General features: G+C 35.3%; 3 protein-coding genes and 1 pseudogene across 6 annotated transcripts; 2 read left to right on the plus strand and 2 right to left on the minus strand.

Moving 5' to 3' along the window:
• Positions 1 to 2,109: 2,109 nt before the first annotated feature.
• Positions 2,110 to 2,684, minus strand: LOC122580862 (dirigent protein 22-like). The gene has a single exon (XM_043753013.1). The coding sequence runs from the start codon at positions 2,679 to 2,681 to the stop codon at positions 2,115 to 2,117; it is 567 nt and encodes a 188-aa protein (XP_043608948.1). The 5' UTR covers positions 2,682 to 2,684; the 3' UTR covers positions 2,110 to 2,114.
• A 1,055-nt stretch (positions 2,685 to 3,739) lies between these two features.
• On the minus strand, positions 3,740 to 6,749 carry LOC122583595 (annotated as a pseudogene).
• A 120-nt stretch (positions 6,750 to 6,869) lies between these two features.
• Positions 6,870 to 8,021, plus strand: LOC122584042 (casparian strip membrane protein 1). The gene is made up of 3 exons (XM_043756399.1): positions 6,870 to 7,174; positions 7,367 to 7,490; positions 7,815 to 8,021. The coding sequence occupies exons 1-3, from the start codon at positions 6,870 to 6,872 to the stop codon at positions 8,019 to 8,021; spliced, it is 636 nt and encodes a 211-aa protein (XP_043612334.1).
• An 843-nt stretch (positions 8,022 to 8,864) lies between these two features.
• LOC122581566 lies at positions 8,865 to 17,546 on the plus strand. 4 transcript variants are annotated; one of them, XM_043753797.1, is made up of 17 exons: positions 8,865 to 9,093; positions 10,719 to 11,190; positions 11,301 to 11,392; positions 11,752 to 12,304; positions 12,378 to 12,496; positions 12,595 to 12,667; positions 12,744 to 12,958; positions 13,048 to 13,092; positions 13,286 to 13,382; positions 14,217 to 14,408; positions 14,535 to 14,644; positions 15,128 to 15,206; positions 15,391 to 15,507; positions 15,751 to 15,879; positions 15,977 to 16,147; positions 16,934 to 16,993; positions 17,071 to 17,546. In XM_043753797.1, exons 1-17 carry the CDS (start codon positions 9,029 to 9,031, stop codon positions 17,179 to 17,181), a joined length of 2,700 nt encoding a protein of 899 aa, XP_043609732.1. In that variant the 5' UTR covers positions 8,865 to 9,028; the 3' UTR covers positions 17,182 to 17,546. The 4 variants fall into 4 exon arrangements, with proteins under 4 accessions (XP_043609732.1, XP_043609735.1, XP_043609733.1 ...); XM_043753798.1 differs by having other exon boundaries at positions 9,045 to 9,093; positions 10,681 to 11,190; XM_043753799.1 differs by having other exon boundaries at positions 9,073 to 9,101.
• Positions 17,547 to 17,709: the final 163 nt, after the last annotated feature.

Genomic DNA, 17,709 nt, shown 5'->3' on the forward strand with positions numbered 1-17,709 from the left:
CTCTCTTTCAACCACTTGTAAGCAGAATTAAATTCACCTTATGAATTATATATCAACCAAACATAAAAAATAAAAATAAAGAAAATGCTATCAGGCAACGACTTAAGTAATGGGTGTTTCTTTTTCTAGCTATCATAAAAGTATTTCAGATAATACACCAGTTAAGAAACCATACCATGTTGATATATACAATTTCTCGTAAATTACATTAAATTGAAACAATCTGACTTTGTAGGGGATATAATGCATATTTATGATTTGCGATATAGTTGATATATACAAAAAATCTACCATTGTTGCAACATCCTAGATATAGTGTTTTGATAAATAAGGCACACTAATTTTAATCAAGTTGATATTCACAGTTAACATGCATTAGTCTATTCTTCCTTCCAAGTGGATTACAAATACAAAGGCAAACATCACAATGCTTATGCTCATCTTTGTGAATATGTTATTAGCATTAATCCCATTCCCTTCCTGCACATTATCATTTGTATAAACTTAGGAGACAACTTTATTTTCATGTGAATTATGGTATGTGGCATAGATTGAAGCATAATTTACTTCGACCTATCAATCTGTCTCAAAATGCATTGTATTTTTCGTGTGATGTGTTCATGATCATTTTAACATGGATTTGCATGACACTCCAAGTCTTCAAAGTCATCCCATGTTTTCGACTCTAATACTTAAAATCAATATAAAAAGCATAATATACAGTAAACCCATTACATAGGGGCACGTCTAAGTTCTCATCTACTGTTATATACGAGTATTACACAACTATGTATGCTTCACAATTCAGAATTAACAAAAAAGATAGAGCTTTGGCTTACTTTGGCTTCTTGCTTACGGAAGATCAAAAAGATCAGTATCATAATAGACATCAAACCTTACAATCCGGTACCAGCAACTTCACATTCTCCTTTCTTTAATTCCGGGTCGATTACTACATGTATCGGGGGTCAATGAATATAACTAAATCTTAACAGATTTTAACGAAATAAGTCAACAATGCAAGGTACCCGGGATAGTGTTGAGTTTGCTAACTTGGTATGTAAGACGGTTTGTCTTGAAGAACCGGCGAGTTGATCAGATGGGTCCAATGGTTCACTTGTCGTTCAAGTAGTCGGCACTTGTTGATCCAGTTGAGAGTTTCTTGAAATGCTTTAGCAACAGTCTGTAGGATTACCTACCATCATATTGATAGTGTAAACACGATGTAAATGTTTTACTTCTATATATTTGACAAAATGAGATTATATAATAAAGGAGTAGTACGTACATCATGGGTTCTATTTTGAGGACTACACGTAACCCATAACAACGCTTTTTGATAATTAAATATAAATAAAAATATGTGCTTCGTAAAATAACAGTCCGAAATCGAACGATCACCATCTGTTGTCTAATATTGAGACCAAGTACCGTACGGCCAAAAACCTCTAGCCAATCACACGTTTCTTTTCTGTTATCTATCCAGCGCGCAGCACCTCCCCACCTTTTCTATGATCTCATTTTGAGCTTTAGTTAAGGTTGACTGGCCAATCACAACCCGCCAACTCAGCCAGAGGGCACTTACCCATGTGTTTTTATATTGGACGGAGCCGGTCAGTCACATAACCAGCATTCAATTCACCAACCCATATGTCCATATAATTTCTGTTGTCTAACCGTGAGAGACGCTAAATACCCATGTTTTTCACTTGTGTGAATATAAATCTCCCCTACCTCTGAAAATGGTAGAAGTATGCTGCTGCTAGAAGCATATTTGTTACCCCTTTGTTTTTTTGTTTTTCTTTTCGGCTGTAAAACATGATACCAAGTAACCAACACATATATTTATTTTGCTTTTTTTTTTCCCTTGTGAACTGTTGGGAACAAAAAGTAAAAAAGAAAAAGCCTATCAGACTTTTTTTTTTCTTTTTTATTTGTTGGGCCGAGTAACACTAGCAAGAGCCAAGGCATGCAACTCAAATCAAAATAGGATGAAACACAACTAAATCCAATCTATCTTTTATTCTCACAAGACAAAGCAAGAGAAAATATTGTATTATATGGAAATGAAATGAGAGTAGAAAACATATAGATAAAATAAAAGCAAGGAGAAATTAATAATGAAGAACATAAACATTATACTCGACAATGGCATCTCCATTGGTAGCATTGAAGAAATACGTTCGGGCTTCTGCATACCCACTAGCGAATCGAAAAACACCAGTTCCTCCTACCACTGGAAACTCTCTCACCGACGACAAGATAGGATTTCGACCCAATATACTCAAAGTACTTCCATTAAACCTTTCGTCTTCAAACACATAATTTTGGACCAACATGAAGCTCATTTCATCAAAGTCCGCAGACGCATACATTCCTTGTGATCTTCCTACACGGGTAGAGTTTGGGTCGGGCCCAACAGTCAAAAGGTTGTCATTTATGGCCACAAACCCGAACGCTGTGGGGGAAGTGTTCGTGACCGGGGCTTCAGCTACCCGAATAGCGGTTGCATTTGGGCCTCCCACGACATCATGGAAGAAGAAGTGAAGGCGTGTTAGGTTCTGCCTCCCAAGTCGGAATGTTGAGGGCGGCAAGCTAGTTGAGAAAGGTTGGGATTTTCCGACTAAGAGGATGGCGAGAAGGATGCCAATGAATGTGGTGAATCTAAGATTACTTGCCATGGTACTCTTTTAGCTAGATTGAGAAATAAAAAAAAAAATAATACGTAATAATATCTTTTCGATTAAGATGTTATTTTCCATTTGCATTGTGCATCGGTTTTTATACTTCATAAATTGAGCCAAAGATATGATGATCCTTCAAAGTCAACTCATTTTTGTTTAGTTGACAATTCAAATTTATGAGATTGGATGAATTATGACATTGTCGGTCAACAAATGTGCATGGTTATATGACTCCGTCTAGATGGAAAAAAGTATAATATATTGCATACTTCAAATCAAATACTATATTAGTCATTATATGCATACAGCTTAGTTTTCTAACGGGCTAATTAAACAGATAAAATGGAAAAAAAAAAACAGAAAGCACAAAAATTATAATTGGTGAATAATAGAATCAATTTATATAAAATACATTAATGAAGTTAAATAATAACACTACGACACTCAAAATATAACAATTAGAACTTCTAGAACTTCTTTTAACAAAAACTAGCATGGTACTCGCGCAATACGGCATTAGCCGCCGCGACGACGGTGTAGTGGTGAGAGCGACTGTTAGTGGTGGAGGTGGTTTATCTAGGCACAAATTAAAAAAGGGTTCAACTAGTTGCAAATATATTTAGAATAGTCTTGTCTAGCCATATCAAAATTCCTTTTAAGCACAAATTTCGGTTTAAAAATGCTCAAACGTCTTTAGTCTATCATGTTCTATAAAGTTCAGCAAGATGCAAGGGAACAACAAAAATAGAAATAGTAGCCACTTATTTTACATGGTAGCGGATCCTCTACAGAATTTGACTTATATAGGATTACAAATTCACAACCCACACAAATTTTGCAAAATGAAAAATGGTCCAAATTTTTACATTTATTTCGAATATATGAACATAAACTGAAATTGGACTTATAGTATATACCCCTTTTTATAACCCATTTGCCTTATGTGTAAGGAAAATGACAAACATGTAGCTTTTAGGATTGAAAATCTCTATAAGTTAAGAGATTGATTATGTATTCACTTGATAGAGGAAGTATAAAAAGAATTAGAAAGAACCTCACTTATTTGGATACTTAAAGTTTGGATAGTATTTCTTCAGTATTCCTACTAATTCCTTTGTCCTGCTCTCGTGTGATGCGCATATGTATCTTCCATTGGCCTCGGGTTTTTCATATACTAAAACTAGTGCTTCGGCTACATCACGTACATCTACAATCGGCACCAGTCTGTGTTCTATTTCAATTCCTTCTGCAAATACACATACATACAACAAAAATCTTACTTTAAATTCATAACAATCCCGTGATATCAAGAAAGATGCAGACAAATAATGAAAATAATATGGCATACAGTATTACCAACCTTTAAGAAGCCTTATAAGAAACAAGCTACTAGTATTGATCGTGTTCTGCTGCATGGGTCCTATAATAAGTGTTGGGCATACGGACACAAAATCAATACCGTTTGTTTTTGAGAATTCCCAAGCCTGGCTTTCTGCTTGTGTCTTAGAAAGGGCATACCGGTCCTGTATAGCACAGTTGACATTAGATATTTTTATGATTAATAGATCGATTTTTGAACCATTTTACTTGGCTTTTGGTTGTAAATGAACCATTATTATTGTGAAATGGCAGAAAAATCTCATTCGTTTGCCATGATGGTGAAAATTTTGACCCATCTGCTTGCATGAGTCATCTCGGAGTAGATGTATCTTTATACACAAGGAGCGAGTCACAAGGTCTCCCAATGTGTGTTTTAATGCATAAAACCTTCTAAAGCCTCTTATTCAAAGAAATAGACTAGTGGCGAAATTTGTAACCATATTTCACCAACACTGTTTATAAACAAATAACTTCTTCTGGACATACAATGTTATAGGTACCAAAATTACTATTTTTGACCCATTACCCAATCTGCTTGACCGGCCTGGCCACTTCTTTTGTAAAATTGCAAGAATGAGTGACTGGAAAAATTCTGCCAAGTAAATGCTGAGGATGACACTGTTTGGAACTCAACTTTTCTTTCAAACTCTTTCTTTTTTGAAAAGTCTAGTACTCGTATTATTTTATCATGATTAACTTGCAATGAAAAGTGAAAGTTCTAAAAAATATTTCACTCTTGTAATGCAAATGAGAGGGGGTATCATAAGTCTACATTATAGAAAAGTTAAGCTGATTATGTTATTTGATCTGCAGAATTCTTGGTCAGACCAAAAAGTCTCATCCAATGGTCGATCTGTCATCTGTGGGTCTATTAGGTAGCATCGCAATAGCAACTATAGAGGATACATACACAACTTTTTTGACATTTATTTCGCAACATGTCTTGAGTACATTTAATGTACCATTAACCGCAGGCTCAATTAATTCCACCTGCAATGAAAGTAATTTTAGAGCTTCCAAAAATGGTTAGTCAAAATTAAAGTTAGACAAAATGGGTGGGTCGGGTCACCGTTTGTACAGATAAAAACGGGAAGGTTTTTGACCGCTTGTTTGAGAAATACATATAAGTAATGCATTAGCATGACTACAAACAAATATCATCAACATCAGTATAAAAGCATAATTTGACACGTTTAAGATAAAACACAACCCGAATGAGTTGAAACTTGCAAATGCTTCAAGTAGTCAAAAGATAGAGGTTCAGTCAGAGGTGATTTAAACTTGCCTCAGGATTTGATACAGAACCATATGGTACTGGAGTCGCAGTGTGGAACACACCATCACATCCTGCGATGGCTGAACGAAGAGAGTCGTAGTCGAGAAGGTCTGATTTGAATAGCTTCAAGTTCTCATATTCTTTCTCGAGTCTCTTCAAATGCGCATTTTTCTCATTCACTGAAAGAAATGGTATAAGAATAAGTTACACAAAGCCCAAAAGATAAATCCTTCTTATAGTGTTGATCATAACTGTCAATTGTATATCTAAAAGTATTAAAAAATTGCAAAGGATTCAAAAGAGGTCATATGATTTCGGACAATATACAGATTATACTTCGTTTTTGATCCATTTTGATAATTAGCCCAAAAAAGATCATACTAAAACAGCTTCAGTTAGATTCTTGAAGTCTTAAATAAGGCATGCAGGATAAAAAGGTTGAGCAAAACTAAAACTGTGAAAAACAGTTATACAAATATATATGTTGTGAGGAAGGAACATTAACTTGGGTCTCTAACAGTGGCATGAACAGTATAGTTATTAGAAAACCACCTGCTCCTGTTACACACACTATTTCCCTCTCATTATTACTATTATTTTCTGCCATTTTTAATGACTGGTTTTACATTCTCAAAAAACACTATGCACTGATGCACAGCTTATATACCATATGAATTAATGGTAGAGTTTAATCCATGTATTTATTGTATGGAACATAACATTTGAATATTTGTTTGTCTACATGTGTTCTAGAAGTTATTGTGATGAACATTTTTTGAATTTTTGTTAATTCCACATTTTTGGCCAAATAAGGAGTAATTCATAAAAGCCCATTAGGCCAAACTCTAGCCCAATAGATATAACAAAAAATCATATTACTACCATCTTCTAGCCCAAATAAGTCCCTTCTTCAAATCATTGGGTTTGGGTCAAGAACAAGGGGATTCAGGTTGAATACATGTTAGCATTCACTAATTAGACCAGTAGGTTTATTTGATTAAGATGACCACACAACAATTAGAAAATCTTAACAGAAAAATAAAAGGGGTTTAGGTGGCTATATATATCACCTTATGTATCCTAGTGGAGTAGGGAAAATGGAAGTTGTTTAGTTGACTGAATTTGGAGTCAGGGGTTTGTTATGTATTTGACTTTCTTTGTACATGCTTATTCATTATTAAATCAATAAATTTCATAAATATTACCTATTCCGTCCAAATTTTCAGTGGATATTTTTTTTTTTTTTTGAAAATATATACTCGTACTATATTATCATATCATATGACTGATATAGCTTCATTTTCTCGTATCGAGCATCAAAGAAACAGAAAACAAAAATTAAAAAAGAATTAATACTAACAACTACATTATACTTCCTTCACTACTTGTATAACCAACCATTCTTTCATTTTCAATCTTCTATATAAACCTTCTTTCATATAACCATTATTCTCACCATCTTTCAACCTCTTTAATTCTCTTTTTTTCTTTCTATCTCTAAATCCTGCTTTGCTCCTTCGATCTATAAAATGGAAGGTGAAGCAACCAAGGTCAACATTACCGAGACACCAAAGGAAAGAAAGGGAAAGGCGCCGCTTTTAACAACACCAAAAGCCGCCTCAGGATTCATGAAACGTTTTGTTCATCATAAGGGTACTACTCCAAAAGGCGGGTACAAAAGAGGCCTAGCCATATTCGATGTTATACTAAGACTAGCTGGCATTGCTACTGCTTTAGCTGCCGCGATAGCTATGGGTTCCACGGAACAAACACTCCCTTTTTTCACTCAGTTCTTTCAATTCAAAGCTGAGTTCGATGATTTACCTGTTTTTACGTAAGTCATATATACTACTAATATAAAATCTTTTTTCCTTCATATAAAAAAGGCTTTCTATTTCAAATGGAAGCTAATTAACTATTATGGGTCAAGACTCAATGCATACATAGTTGCATACCATTGGTTATATATATATATCATATGTTACATAATTCAAATTGTCATTTTTAAGGTGATTTTGTATAACAGGTTTTTTGTGATCGCTAACGCCATCACTGCTGCCTACCTTGCTCTCACGATCCCTATCTCTATAGTTTGCATTATCCGGCCACACTTAGTTGCTCCAAGGGTTCTCCTCATCATCCTTGACACTGTAAAAACTTCAAAATTTTGATCTTTTTATATCTTTTATTTTTGCCTTATATAAGTACTGTTTATCCACAATATAAAAAATTAATCGATCAAAACACGTTTCATTTTTTATGATCCTAATTGAAGTTTTTCTTTTTTAGAAAACGCTCAAAACACACTACGGCTAAATAATAGTGTGTGCTAATTAACCCCCAATGTATACGACTAAGTAAAGCACAATGGTTCGCTATAAACTTTACAATGAATATATATATATATAGTACTTACTATATCAATATTTCATGATCAATTGATCTCAATCTATGGTTTTATATTTTAATTACAGGTTATGGCTGCTTTGACCACAGCGGCAGCTGGTGGAGCTGCATCCATCGTCTACTTGGCCCATAACGGAAACTCAGATGCAAACTGGCCGGCCATTTGTCAGCAATTCAATGATTTCTGTCAAGAAATCAGTGGAGCAGTGGTTGCTTCTTTTCTAACGGTTGTTGTCCTTATGTTCTTGGTGACCTTGTCAGCATTCGCTCTTTAAAATACATATATATTTACTTCCTTGCTGTTTTAGTTTCCTCGATCCTAATATGTATGTGTTTCAACATTGATCTATATATGAAATTATGAAGTGTGAATTGAAATAGTTATAAAGTTGTTTTGTTGATGTCATTGCGTTATCTTATCTATATATATTTATTTTATGTAGCAAGAAATTAATCATTTCAATTCAAGTGGAAAACTCAGTTAAATGGTAAGCCAAGATGTAACAAAAAGAAGACGAAAACAATGATAAATATAGAGACTGAAATAACTACTTATTGGTGCCATAAGCATTTAACATGCAAGACTAATTAATTAAAGAAGGTTAAGGATGGAACCAGAAAATTATTTTACTCAATAAACAAACTTAAAACACTAACATACAAACCATATTTTTCTATGATTAATAATACACGTTAGAGGGACAGTGACCTCTTTGTCCCTCGATCGTCATGGATGTATCTAATTAACTAAAGTCTACACATTAAGCAAATTTTTTACGACCTATATTAGAGTACTAATTACAGTATGTTTTTTGCTTGAATACATCTCGAATTTATTATTGGGACCCGGGAGTGAATGTTACCAACTTTATGGTTTATTATTTTTTTCATCTTTTAAATTTATTATGTGGGTTCTAGATGTGGGTTTTTTTTAAAATCTCGAGTTCGAGTCTTGATATTTTTTATGAGGAGGGGATTGCAGATCCAGCAAATAGCTGGAGACTGAGAATGAGACTAGTCCACTTGATAATTTTTAAATCTTAGACTTTTTGAAAAACAAAAAATTAAAAAAAAAAGATTATCGAAAACCAAATTTTTAACCAACCTTCTTTTTAACTACTTTATCCGTTACCAATCTCCCCAAACAGGAAACCAAATTTATCGGAAACCACAACACACTTCGTGTCACTTTCCCTTTCGCTAAATTTCCGGCCACTATATAACTGCCATCACCGGTAAACTGCCAGACATTTTGATATCTATATCTATACATGAATGAATAATGGAAGTTTTAGAATTTCAGTATCTCCCAAATACTTGTTGCTCCAACACTGTTTCTAAATGGAAGTAAGTCTGTAAGTGTGTGTGTGTATTATACATTTACTGTTTGATTTTTTATTTTATTTTATTTTTTCTGTATAAGAACAGATAATCGTATCGCTATGATTTGAACCCTGACCTTCTCTTTTATATATGCTGTACTAGACTACAAAGGGAATTATATAAAGGGTTTATTGCCAAAAACAAAAAGGTAATTAATTTGGGGAGAGGTTAGGTAAAGGATGCAGTTAGGTAAAGCATGGGGATTATGTAAAGTTCAGGGGGAGGTTACGTAAAATTCAGGGGCTATGTATGTTTATCAAATTTAAAGGTTTAATTTCTAACTTTTTTTTGAAGTGGCATTACCTAAACTTAGGTAAAGTCTGCAGTACGAATCATTTTCCCAATTAATTGAGCTTTTATCATCTAAAAACGTAATTCTGTTGTATATGTACGTATTTAGTAGCCACTTCATCTGATCGATACATGTGGATTTTCATGTGGTTATGAAAGTCTACGTGTATTGACGCATTGCCTTTATTTGAATGAAAAATGAAAATACCGTTTTTTGACTTAGGTTGAACTAATTATGGTGATAGAAAGTATTTTACCCATTAATTGAAAACATTTCAACTAATGATCCCTTTCTTGGTAACAAACCCTTAAATAAACGTGGTTTATGGAAATTTAAAAATTTAGGCAAATCCCATATCGGCCGTGGACATCATAGAATATTTCCGGGCTCATAAGTAACTCTTGAGACAAGATTGTGGTGCCGTTATTGCTTTCTGTAGTTACGTGTGCTCGGATATAACTATATAAGTAGGATCGGTGATCCCATTACTCTCCACTGGGGAGTAGTACCAGGATGGATGATCCCATTTGTATCTACCCCCTTAAGCTTGGTTCTAAAAAGCGATAGGCGCACAAAAGCGATATGGTCCATTTTGGAATCGCAAAGCGCAAAAGCGGCGAGCTTTTCGTACGCAAGGCGCACACTTATGAAAAATTTTTATAAATTATTTATATAGTATTTATAACACATAAAATAACAAAACAACATCAGTAACATACTCATTTAAGTCCGGATTTGATCAAATTTGGTTTTTGAAAGGAAACTCTCAAAAGATTGTTGTTCTTGTTGAGGAAAAAGAAAGAAGAGATCAATCTTGTTGAGAAAGAAAGGAGTGATCCCATTTGTATGATACATCGATGGGTGATCCCTCGGTCATTAAGTATGCTCAAGTAGGAGTAGTACCACGATGCATAATCATCCTCTGACAATGTCGCCACGAATAAAGTCAGGAAAATCATACACAAATGATGATCAAGGTGTTTGTGCTGTGTGATTGTATGTTAAATTTTAGAGTGTAATATTCGAGGGCTAAGCTCTGAAGATTGATAATTAAATGCTACTTAATGAATTAGCCTAATTAGTTGCAAGGATTTTGAGGATTGATAGTTGACCATCCTGTTATTGGGATGTGGTTCTTGTGCTAGTTGAATAAATAATGGGTGGAGCATGTCATATGCTTTCAAAAATAGGGACAGGGTAGCATGTAGTTTGATTTGAATAGTTCATCGGCAGAAAGATTTAAGATAATTCTTGTGCAGGATAGGTTGTTGCTCACTATTAACTTTCATCTACGCAGATCTCCGAATCCATGGTTTTCATTTAAGAATTCAATGTACTGCTTTTCCCACAAAAATGTAGTGGTCCTGGATCATTTTTCATCTAGAGTACGCGCTAGGAAGAACTTTAAGATAAAGCTTTCTTTCGGCTCTAGCTTCAGATTAGTTGATCCTCAATTGCACTGCTTAGCCTGTCATAAACCAAGAAGATTGGGACACCTTTCTCCTTTTGCTTCTGCTGATGATAGTCTTGCAGTTAATGGCAGTCCCCAACCAAGTACTACTGGGGATACTGTGGAACTGCGGGACAAACTAGATAATCCATTACAAAATGAAGGTTATAACAGTGCACTTCTCCAATCATTGCATGATGTTGCACGGGAATTTGAGTCAGCCCTTAGAGTTCAGAGTTCTGTGTCAAATTTATCATGGTTCTCAATTGATTGGATTGGTGTAGACCAAAATGCATGGGTGAAGACCTTATCTTACCAGGTTTGTCAAGTTACATATCTATGTTTTGTGTCACCCGTGCTAATGCTTAGTCACACGTAGGTTATGCATTCGTGTATATTACTCATAGTATGCTCTCCATATGTATTTAGGCATCAGCATGTTCATTGCTGCTAGCAGCATGTGAGGTTTTATCTCTAGGAGATAGAAGAAACAGAGAAATTAATGTTCTGGTTCAAAAGAGGTACTTTTAATACACTTAGCATTTTACATCTCATGTTTAGCCGACGTATGTTATAATTTTTGGTAAGGGTAAAACCCTATAAGTTCAACAATGGCAGATAAAGGCGAGATCATAAGAACAACTTGTGATTCAGTAATCTTAGATATACAAGAACAGCTTGTATATCTCTAACACAAGAACAACTTGAGAGAAAATGCGTGGTCATTTGATTATGCATTGTTCAGGGTTTATCTAGAAATATATTTAAGATTTGAAATGTTGGCACTATTGGTAGGATTTTGAGGGTATGCAATTGCATATCCTGACTTATATGTAGGTATGCCAATTAAGCATTTACTGTAACTGTTGCATTGGTGCAGTCTGTCACAACTCTGTGCTACATTGGAAAATGCTATCAGGGATACATTGTCAGACAAAAAATCAGAACTTTATGAGTGGTTCTGGTCTGAACAAGTCCCACTGGCAGTATCTACTTACGTTAATTATTTTGAAGACCAACGTTTTGCTGATGTTGTTGGGATCAACAAAGGACTGCTGTCAAGCTTGGTGGATGCAAGTGGGAAAGCAGTGCCTATTTTTGCTTTGGGTTGCGTTGCTGCAATAACAAAACTTGGGCCCGCCAAAGTTTCTTGCACGCAGTTTTACTCCATAGTCCCAAACGTAAATGGAAGACTGATGGAGATGCTACTTGGATTAGTTTCCATACGCAAAGCTTATCATTCCATTAAAAAGATAGGTCTGCACCGAGAATTTCTAGTCCATTTCGGGCCTCGTGCTGCAGCATGTAGAGTGGAAGATGATCACAGCACTAAAGAGGTTTTATTTTGGGTAAATCTTGTGCATAAGCAGCTACTACAGGCTCTTGGCAGAGAACGAATATGGTCAAGACTGTCAACCTCTGAAAGCATTGAGGTAATATCGTATTTATCGTATTTCATGTTTTGATTAAACATATAATAAGATTATCATTTTATTTTTTCCGTAGGTTTTAAATAAGGATTTGGCTATTTTTGGATTCTTCATCGCTCTCGGAAGGAGGACTCAGTGCTTCCTTTGTGCAAAGAACTTTGAGACACTCCCTGAACCAATTGGAGGTTTAATCAGGTGAATTTATTAAGTAACAATTATTTCCGTATTTGTCATTATTACTCGTAGCAATTATGCATTGATATGAATCTGATTGTCCTTTTTTTCCGTAGCAGGTATTTCATTGGTGGCAGTGTGCTGTATTATCCTCAGTTGTCGTCAATAAGTTCTTATCAACTGTACGTGGAGGTTAGCATATTTAAAACTATGCATTCTATAAAAAGTTAATATATGATAATCTAATACTAGCCCTGTTTTATCATAGGTTGTTTGTGAGGAACTAGACTGGCTTCCATTTTATCCAGGTGTAGAGAACTTGAGGCTCATGCATGGTCATAAAAGCACACGAGACCCTCCAAGTGAGGAAGCTATTGCTCTTGTTTTAGATGTTTGTTCACACTGGATTCAAAGCTTTATTAAATACAGCAAATGGCTGGAGCACCCTTCTAATGTTAAAGCTGTGAGATTCCTATCTAGAGGGTATACCATTATTCATAGTTCATTACATTAATATTTCATATGAAAGTTGGCTTGTTATCCAGTGGACTAAGATATTTTTAAAATTTCAGGCACAACATATTAAAGAAATCTAAGGAAGAAGTGGGTTTACCAAAGTAAGCTGAACGAGACCAAATGACAGTTCTCTTTGTCTTTCTTTCTGTGCAAAGATTCATGTACATCGCTATATGATGATTATATAGTCAAAAACATGTTAATATCGATACCTGCAGTTATCAAATTGAATCTCTTGATCAACAACTGATTGTTAACCTTCATGATTAACGGGATAAGAAAATGTTGATGCAGAAAGCTGATGACTGAAAACGGTGCTACAGGTTTAGTAGAGATAGCTAGTTCTAGAAGCTACATTTCATCAAGAAAAGATCTTGATTCATTTGATAAGGTATCTTCATCTTCTTTAGATGGAGGACAGCTATGAAATGTTTATGCTTTGCAAGAAGTTCAAGTTTGGGCAATCTTTAAGTGTGGTGCTGTTTTATTTTTTTTTAAGGATTCCATTTACCACCCTTCTTACTACTTAGGCAGAAAATTACATAATATAATAAGGAAGTCTTTGGTTCCAGCTCTGCCTTAGCAGTCTGGCGTGCCCCACTGGGCCAAAGGAATGGCATGGAGCTATTCCTTGTGGTGTGGGACAATGGCCGGTGCCAAAAAAGGCACCCAGGGTCAAGGGTGTCCCCAGCCTAGCTATACCTTTTGGGAGAAAATTATTTGAGGATACACTGTACCAGCTTCTGATGTTTGCAAGGGGGATAAGATTTAGATGTCTAACAGTTAAACCCATTCACATAATAATGGGTTGCTGTTCAAAATAACATAATAATCTTTTATTTCAGAAGATCCAAATGGATAATATCAATTAAAAGAGCTTAAATGGAAATGGTTCAAATAGGGTGAGCAGGTCAAAAGTCACCCAGATTGTATTGTAATGCATAAGACCTTAATGCATAAAACATTTTAAGTCATGGTTTTTAAAAAGTTATTGGTAGATTGTTACTGAAGTGGTATAAAATCTTTAAGCATACTTGACGGTCAACACATTAGCTATATATAAAAATATTTAATATTTGGACAGGAAAATGTTTCACCTGAATCCAATCTGATATCTACCTAAAGTTTACCCGTTTTGACTCATTAACCAACCCACTCAACCCACATTTTCCACCTCTTATCTATCATAGTGGTGAGCTGATGCACTTCTGCTACAATCTTTTAGGCACTGGAGAGTGTTGATGAAGCTCTTCTCAAGTTGGAAAAATTACTTCAGAAACGACACATATCAAGCTCCAATTCTGGGAGGGAGCATCTAAAACCTGCTGGTTCTGATCTTGATAAAATAAGAAAACTCAAGAAAGAGGCTGAATTTCTTGAGGCTTCTTTTAGGGCAAAGGCAGATCTCCTTAAGCAGGTAACTCTATGGATTTGAGTAATGACAAACATACTCATGAAGGTTTTCTGGAAACATTTGCTCGACTATTGTTATGGTTGTTAACTTCTGTATCTGGTTGACTTGAATATATCTTAATGGAATTAGGGGAATGATATTAACCGTTCTGAATCTTCTGTTAGCAACAAGAGGCAGTCTAATAGTAGTAGAGGCATTAGCCGTGGGAATTCAAATATAGAGAGAGATAAGTCTAGCAGGTATAGTCCTATATTAATAATTATTAGCACTTGACCATAACATTAGGCCATTAGGGGCAATATGCATAAAATAAAATGACCTTCGGTCTGATTTCTGCTTCTGGCAACACACTCTGTTTTTTATGTTATAAAACTGCTCAAACTTTCAAAACTAGGATAAAAAAATTTTGGTTTTAGGTAATCTTATCTGGTTACCCACTCAAATATTGATGTAACAGCTGCAGTGTGGGTAACTTTGAGCATGTTGACTTTTTCATCGGGCATGACACTTAGAAACCAGTTAGCTTATAAGATTACCCTCAATGATAACTTTTTGAGAGTTCGAGCCTTTTTTTGAGGCCAATAAGTGTGTTACCTGACATAGAAACCAGACCTGAGCTTAGTTACAATTATATGCAATCTATCCTGACATAAGTATTTGATGCTTTAATTTTTTTGGTATTCTCCTTGTTTATTTTGCTTTCCTTATTTCCGTGTTATTAGTAATTCCGATGGCTTATGGAGCTTTTTGGTACGCCGTCCTAGAACCCTAGATTCCGGTTCACCAACTTCCTATAGCAGTGTATGCTACTAATTACTTTTTCTTGAATCTTGATACATGCTTTTATTCATTCACACATACAGACATGCTTTGATCAAATGCAGACATACTTGGTTTAGCTTTTAATTATTATTAGCCTGAAGATGTACATTGCAACATTTCATTTCTTTTCTATTAGACGTTTAGCCAGATTTGTTTTATGCAGGACAATACACGTGTAACTGAAACAAATGAAATTCAGCAATTTAATTTAATCAGAAATGAGCTGCAAGAACTTGAAAGGCGGGTCCAAAGAAGTGCTAAAAGCTCCAACAACAAAGAGGTTGTTTTTATGTTTATACCTAAACTAGATGGAGCAAATAAGATGTGTACAAAAGACCTCCATTGAATATTAAGGAAGTAGTCATGCAAAACTTATGGCTAAGTCGTCTTGACATTGAGTCAAGCGCCTGTTTTTATTGATATTTTTATAAAATAACCAGGGGTGACGGCCTTTTACCGAAAACTTAGCATGGCTGTTTTTGTCTTTCTATATTATGATTGGTTCTACTTTTGGTTTATTCAGGAAGAGGTTAATGTGATGGATGATGCTGCTAAGTATTCTAGTGATCCCAAAGGGCTTCAAGTGGTCAAGGTGCAGGAGAAAGAGAATTTTATCGAGAAGTTCTTGGATAGGTTGAAAGAAACTACCACGGTATGTATGATGCCTCTGCCGCCTGAGGGAATAGTCCTCTTTGTATAAATTTGTTTGATTGCAACCACTGATTTTTCTCCCCGTTGCTTATATTCAGGACGTGTTGCAAGGTACTCAACTTCTAGCGATAGATGTTGCTGCAGCTACTGGATTGCTTATAAGGGTCCTCACAGGGGATGAATTGACAGAAAAGGAAAAGCAAGGTCTTCGAAGAACTCTAACTGATTTGGCTTCAGTCATTCCGATTGGGTTTCTCATGCTTTTACCTGTGAGTTCCCATCTATATACTTTAATTACTCATTTCGGAGGTCATTTATATAGGCCCTGATTGCTCTATAACATGTGCCTACATGGACAGTGGACATTGTACAAAAGCAGTACCCCACTGTCCTAAAATAAATGAACACTGTTCCTTTTTCTTTGTACCAAAATAAAAGTAAAATTTGTCTTTTTTGGTTCAATTTTGATCCAAATTTGTGAACGTACCAGCAGTCATCACAAAATACTAGCATCCTTAATTATCTTATGAGATCTGAACTTACTATAAAAAATCTTTGTAAATTGTGTGCCAAGTGAAAAATGGCATTTGTTCAGACTAGAGTAAGAGTACAGTATATAATAGAGGTGACAAAATGGTTGGATCAGGGGGGTTGGACAGCGGGTCAAAACAAGCTCAGCTTGAAATGGGAACTTCTATGGGTCAAAACAGCTGTCCATTAAAATTTAAAAGTATATGAAATTATTTTTCAGGTTGTTCATAATTATGAAAACAATAGTATTACAAAAATAACATTAATCTGCGAATTAGAAGGTTGTATGCGCCAAAAGGAACTTTCAGTGACTTTTAAACCATTTGAAATGTTACCCTTCAACTAAAACTTCATTTGACCGCTTTGGAGTAAAACACAACCTAAACAACCTGTTTATAACTGAACTGGTTGAAAATGTCACCTCTTGTATGAAACCTTGGAATTGAGTAGCTGGGGAATTTGATGGCCTAACCATTTTTTCTTCATATCTTTTGATCTAAAATTACCACATGAGCATTGTGTAGGTGACCGCAGTTGGGCATGCAGCGATGTTAGCCGCTATTAAGAGATATATACCATCTCTGGTGCGTATACCAGTCTCAAATTCCTTGCTTTGCTAATAATCGACACCTAGTCTTACAAACTCACGTGTTTTGTTTAGATTCCATCTACGTATGGCCCAGAAAGGTTGGATCTACTGAGGCAACTTAAAAAGGTCAAGGAAATGGACTCCACGGATGCAGACCCACTGACACCTGCGGATGAACCATAACAAGATGATGTTATCACAAAAGAATCTTGTAACTAACACATCATTTTTGGAACTCAACATCACATCTTTACAAGGTATCCTGGTTTTTCTTTGAGAAAGGTCATTTCAAGGATGGTGCACTAGGTGGGATACTAGTAGCTGTCTCCAGAATGTATAGGAATACGTATGTCTTCAGCCAAAATTCAAATGTCTGGTACACCATACTGATTTTCTTGTAGCTTATGTTAGGGGTCAGTGTCCACGAGGACTGATGGTACTTAATGGCAAAATTGTAATCGGGAAACCATATGGAAAGGAAACCAATCTGCCTGGCAATTGGAGTTATTTATTCTTTAAACTCCATAAAAGCATACAAATTACATGAATATATGTTCTGAACCAATACAACTCCACATTGTTGATCCAGAGAATATGGAACAATGCATGCAAGTTCAACAGGCCTTTTGCACCTAAATTAATACTAGCAACTTAACAAGTGGGCTGCAAATAATTCAGCCAAGCGGTGGATAATACAAGTGTTTACTCACC

Source organism: Erigeron canadensis, chromosome 9 (assembly GCF_010389155.1).
Source record: "Erigeron canadensis isolate Cc75 chromosome 9, C_canadensis_v1, whole genome shotgun sequence".
In the NCBI taxonomy this organism is placed as follows: domain Eukaryota; kingdom Viridiplantae; phylum Streptophyta; class Magnoliopsida; order Asterales; family Asteraceae; genus Erigeron; species Erigeron canadensis.

Bases quoted from the DNA above. Each gene is read 5' to 3' on its own strand.
- LOC122580862 (XM_043753013.1), bottom strand. From the start codon at position 2,681: ATGGCAAGTAATCTTAGATTCACCACATTCATTGGCATCCTTCTCGCC.
- LOC122584042 (XM_043756399.1), top strand. From the start codon at position 6,870: ATGGAAGGTGAAGCAACCAAGGTCAACATTACCGAGACACCAAAGGAA. The intron at 7,175-7,366 runs GTAAGTCATATA...TTTGTATAACAG, and splicing joins GATGATTTACCTGTTTTTAC to GTTTTTTGTGATCGCTAACG. The intron at 7,491-7,814 runs GTAAAAACTTCA...TTTTAATTACAG, and splicing joins TCCTCATCATCCTTGACACT to GTTATGGCTGCTTTGACCAC.
- LOC122581566 (XM_043753797.1), top strand. From the start codon at position 9,029: ATGGAAGTTTTAGAATTTCAGTATCTCCCAAATACTTGTTGCTCCAAC. The intron at 11,393-11,751 runs GTACTTTTAATA...GCATTGGTGCAG, and splicing joins AATGTTCTGGTTCAAAAGAG to TCTGTCACAACTCTGTGCTA. The intron at 16,148-16,933 runs GTGAGTTCCCAT...AGCATTGTGTAG, and splicing joins GGTTTCTCATGCTTTTACCT to GTGACCGCAGTTGGGCATGC.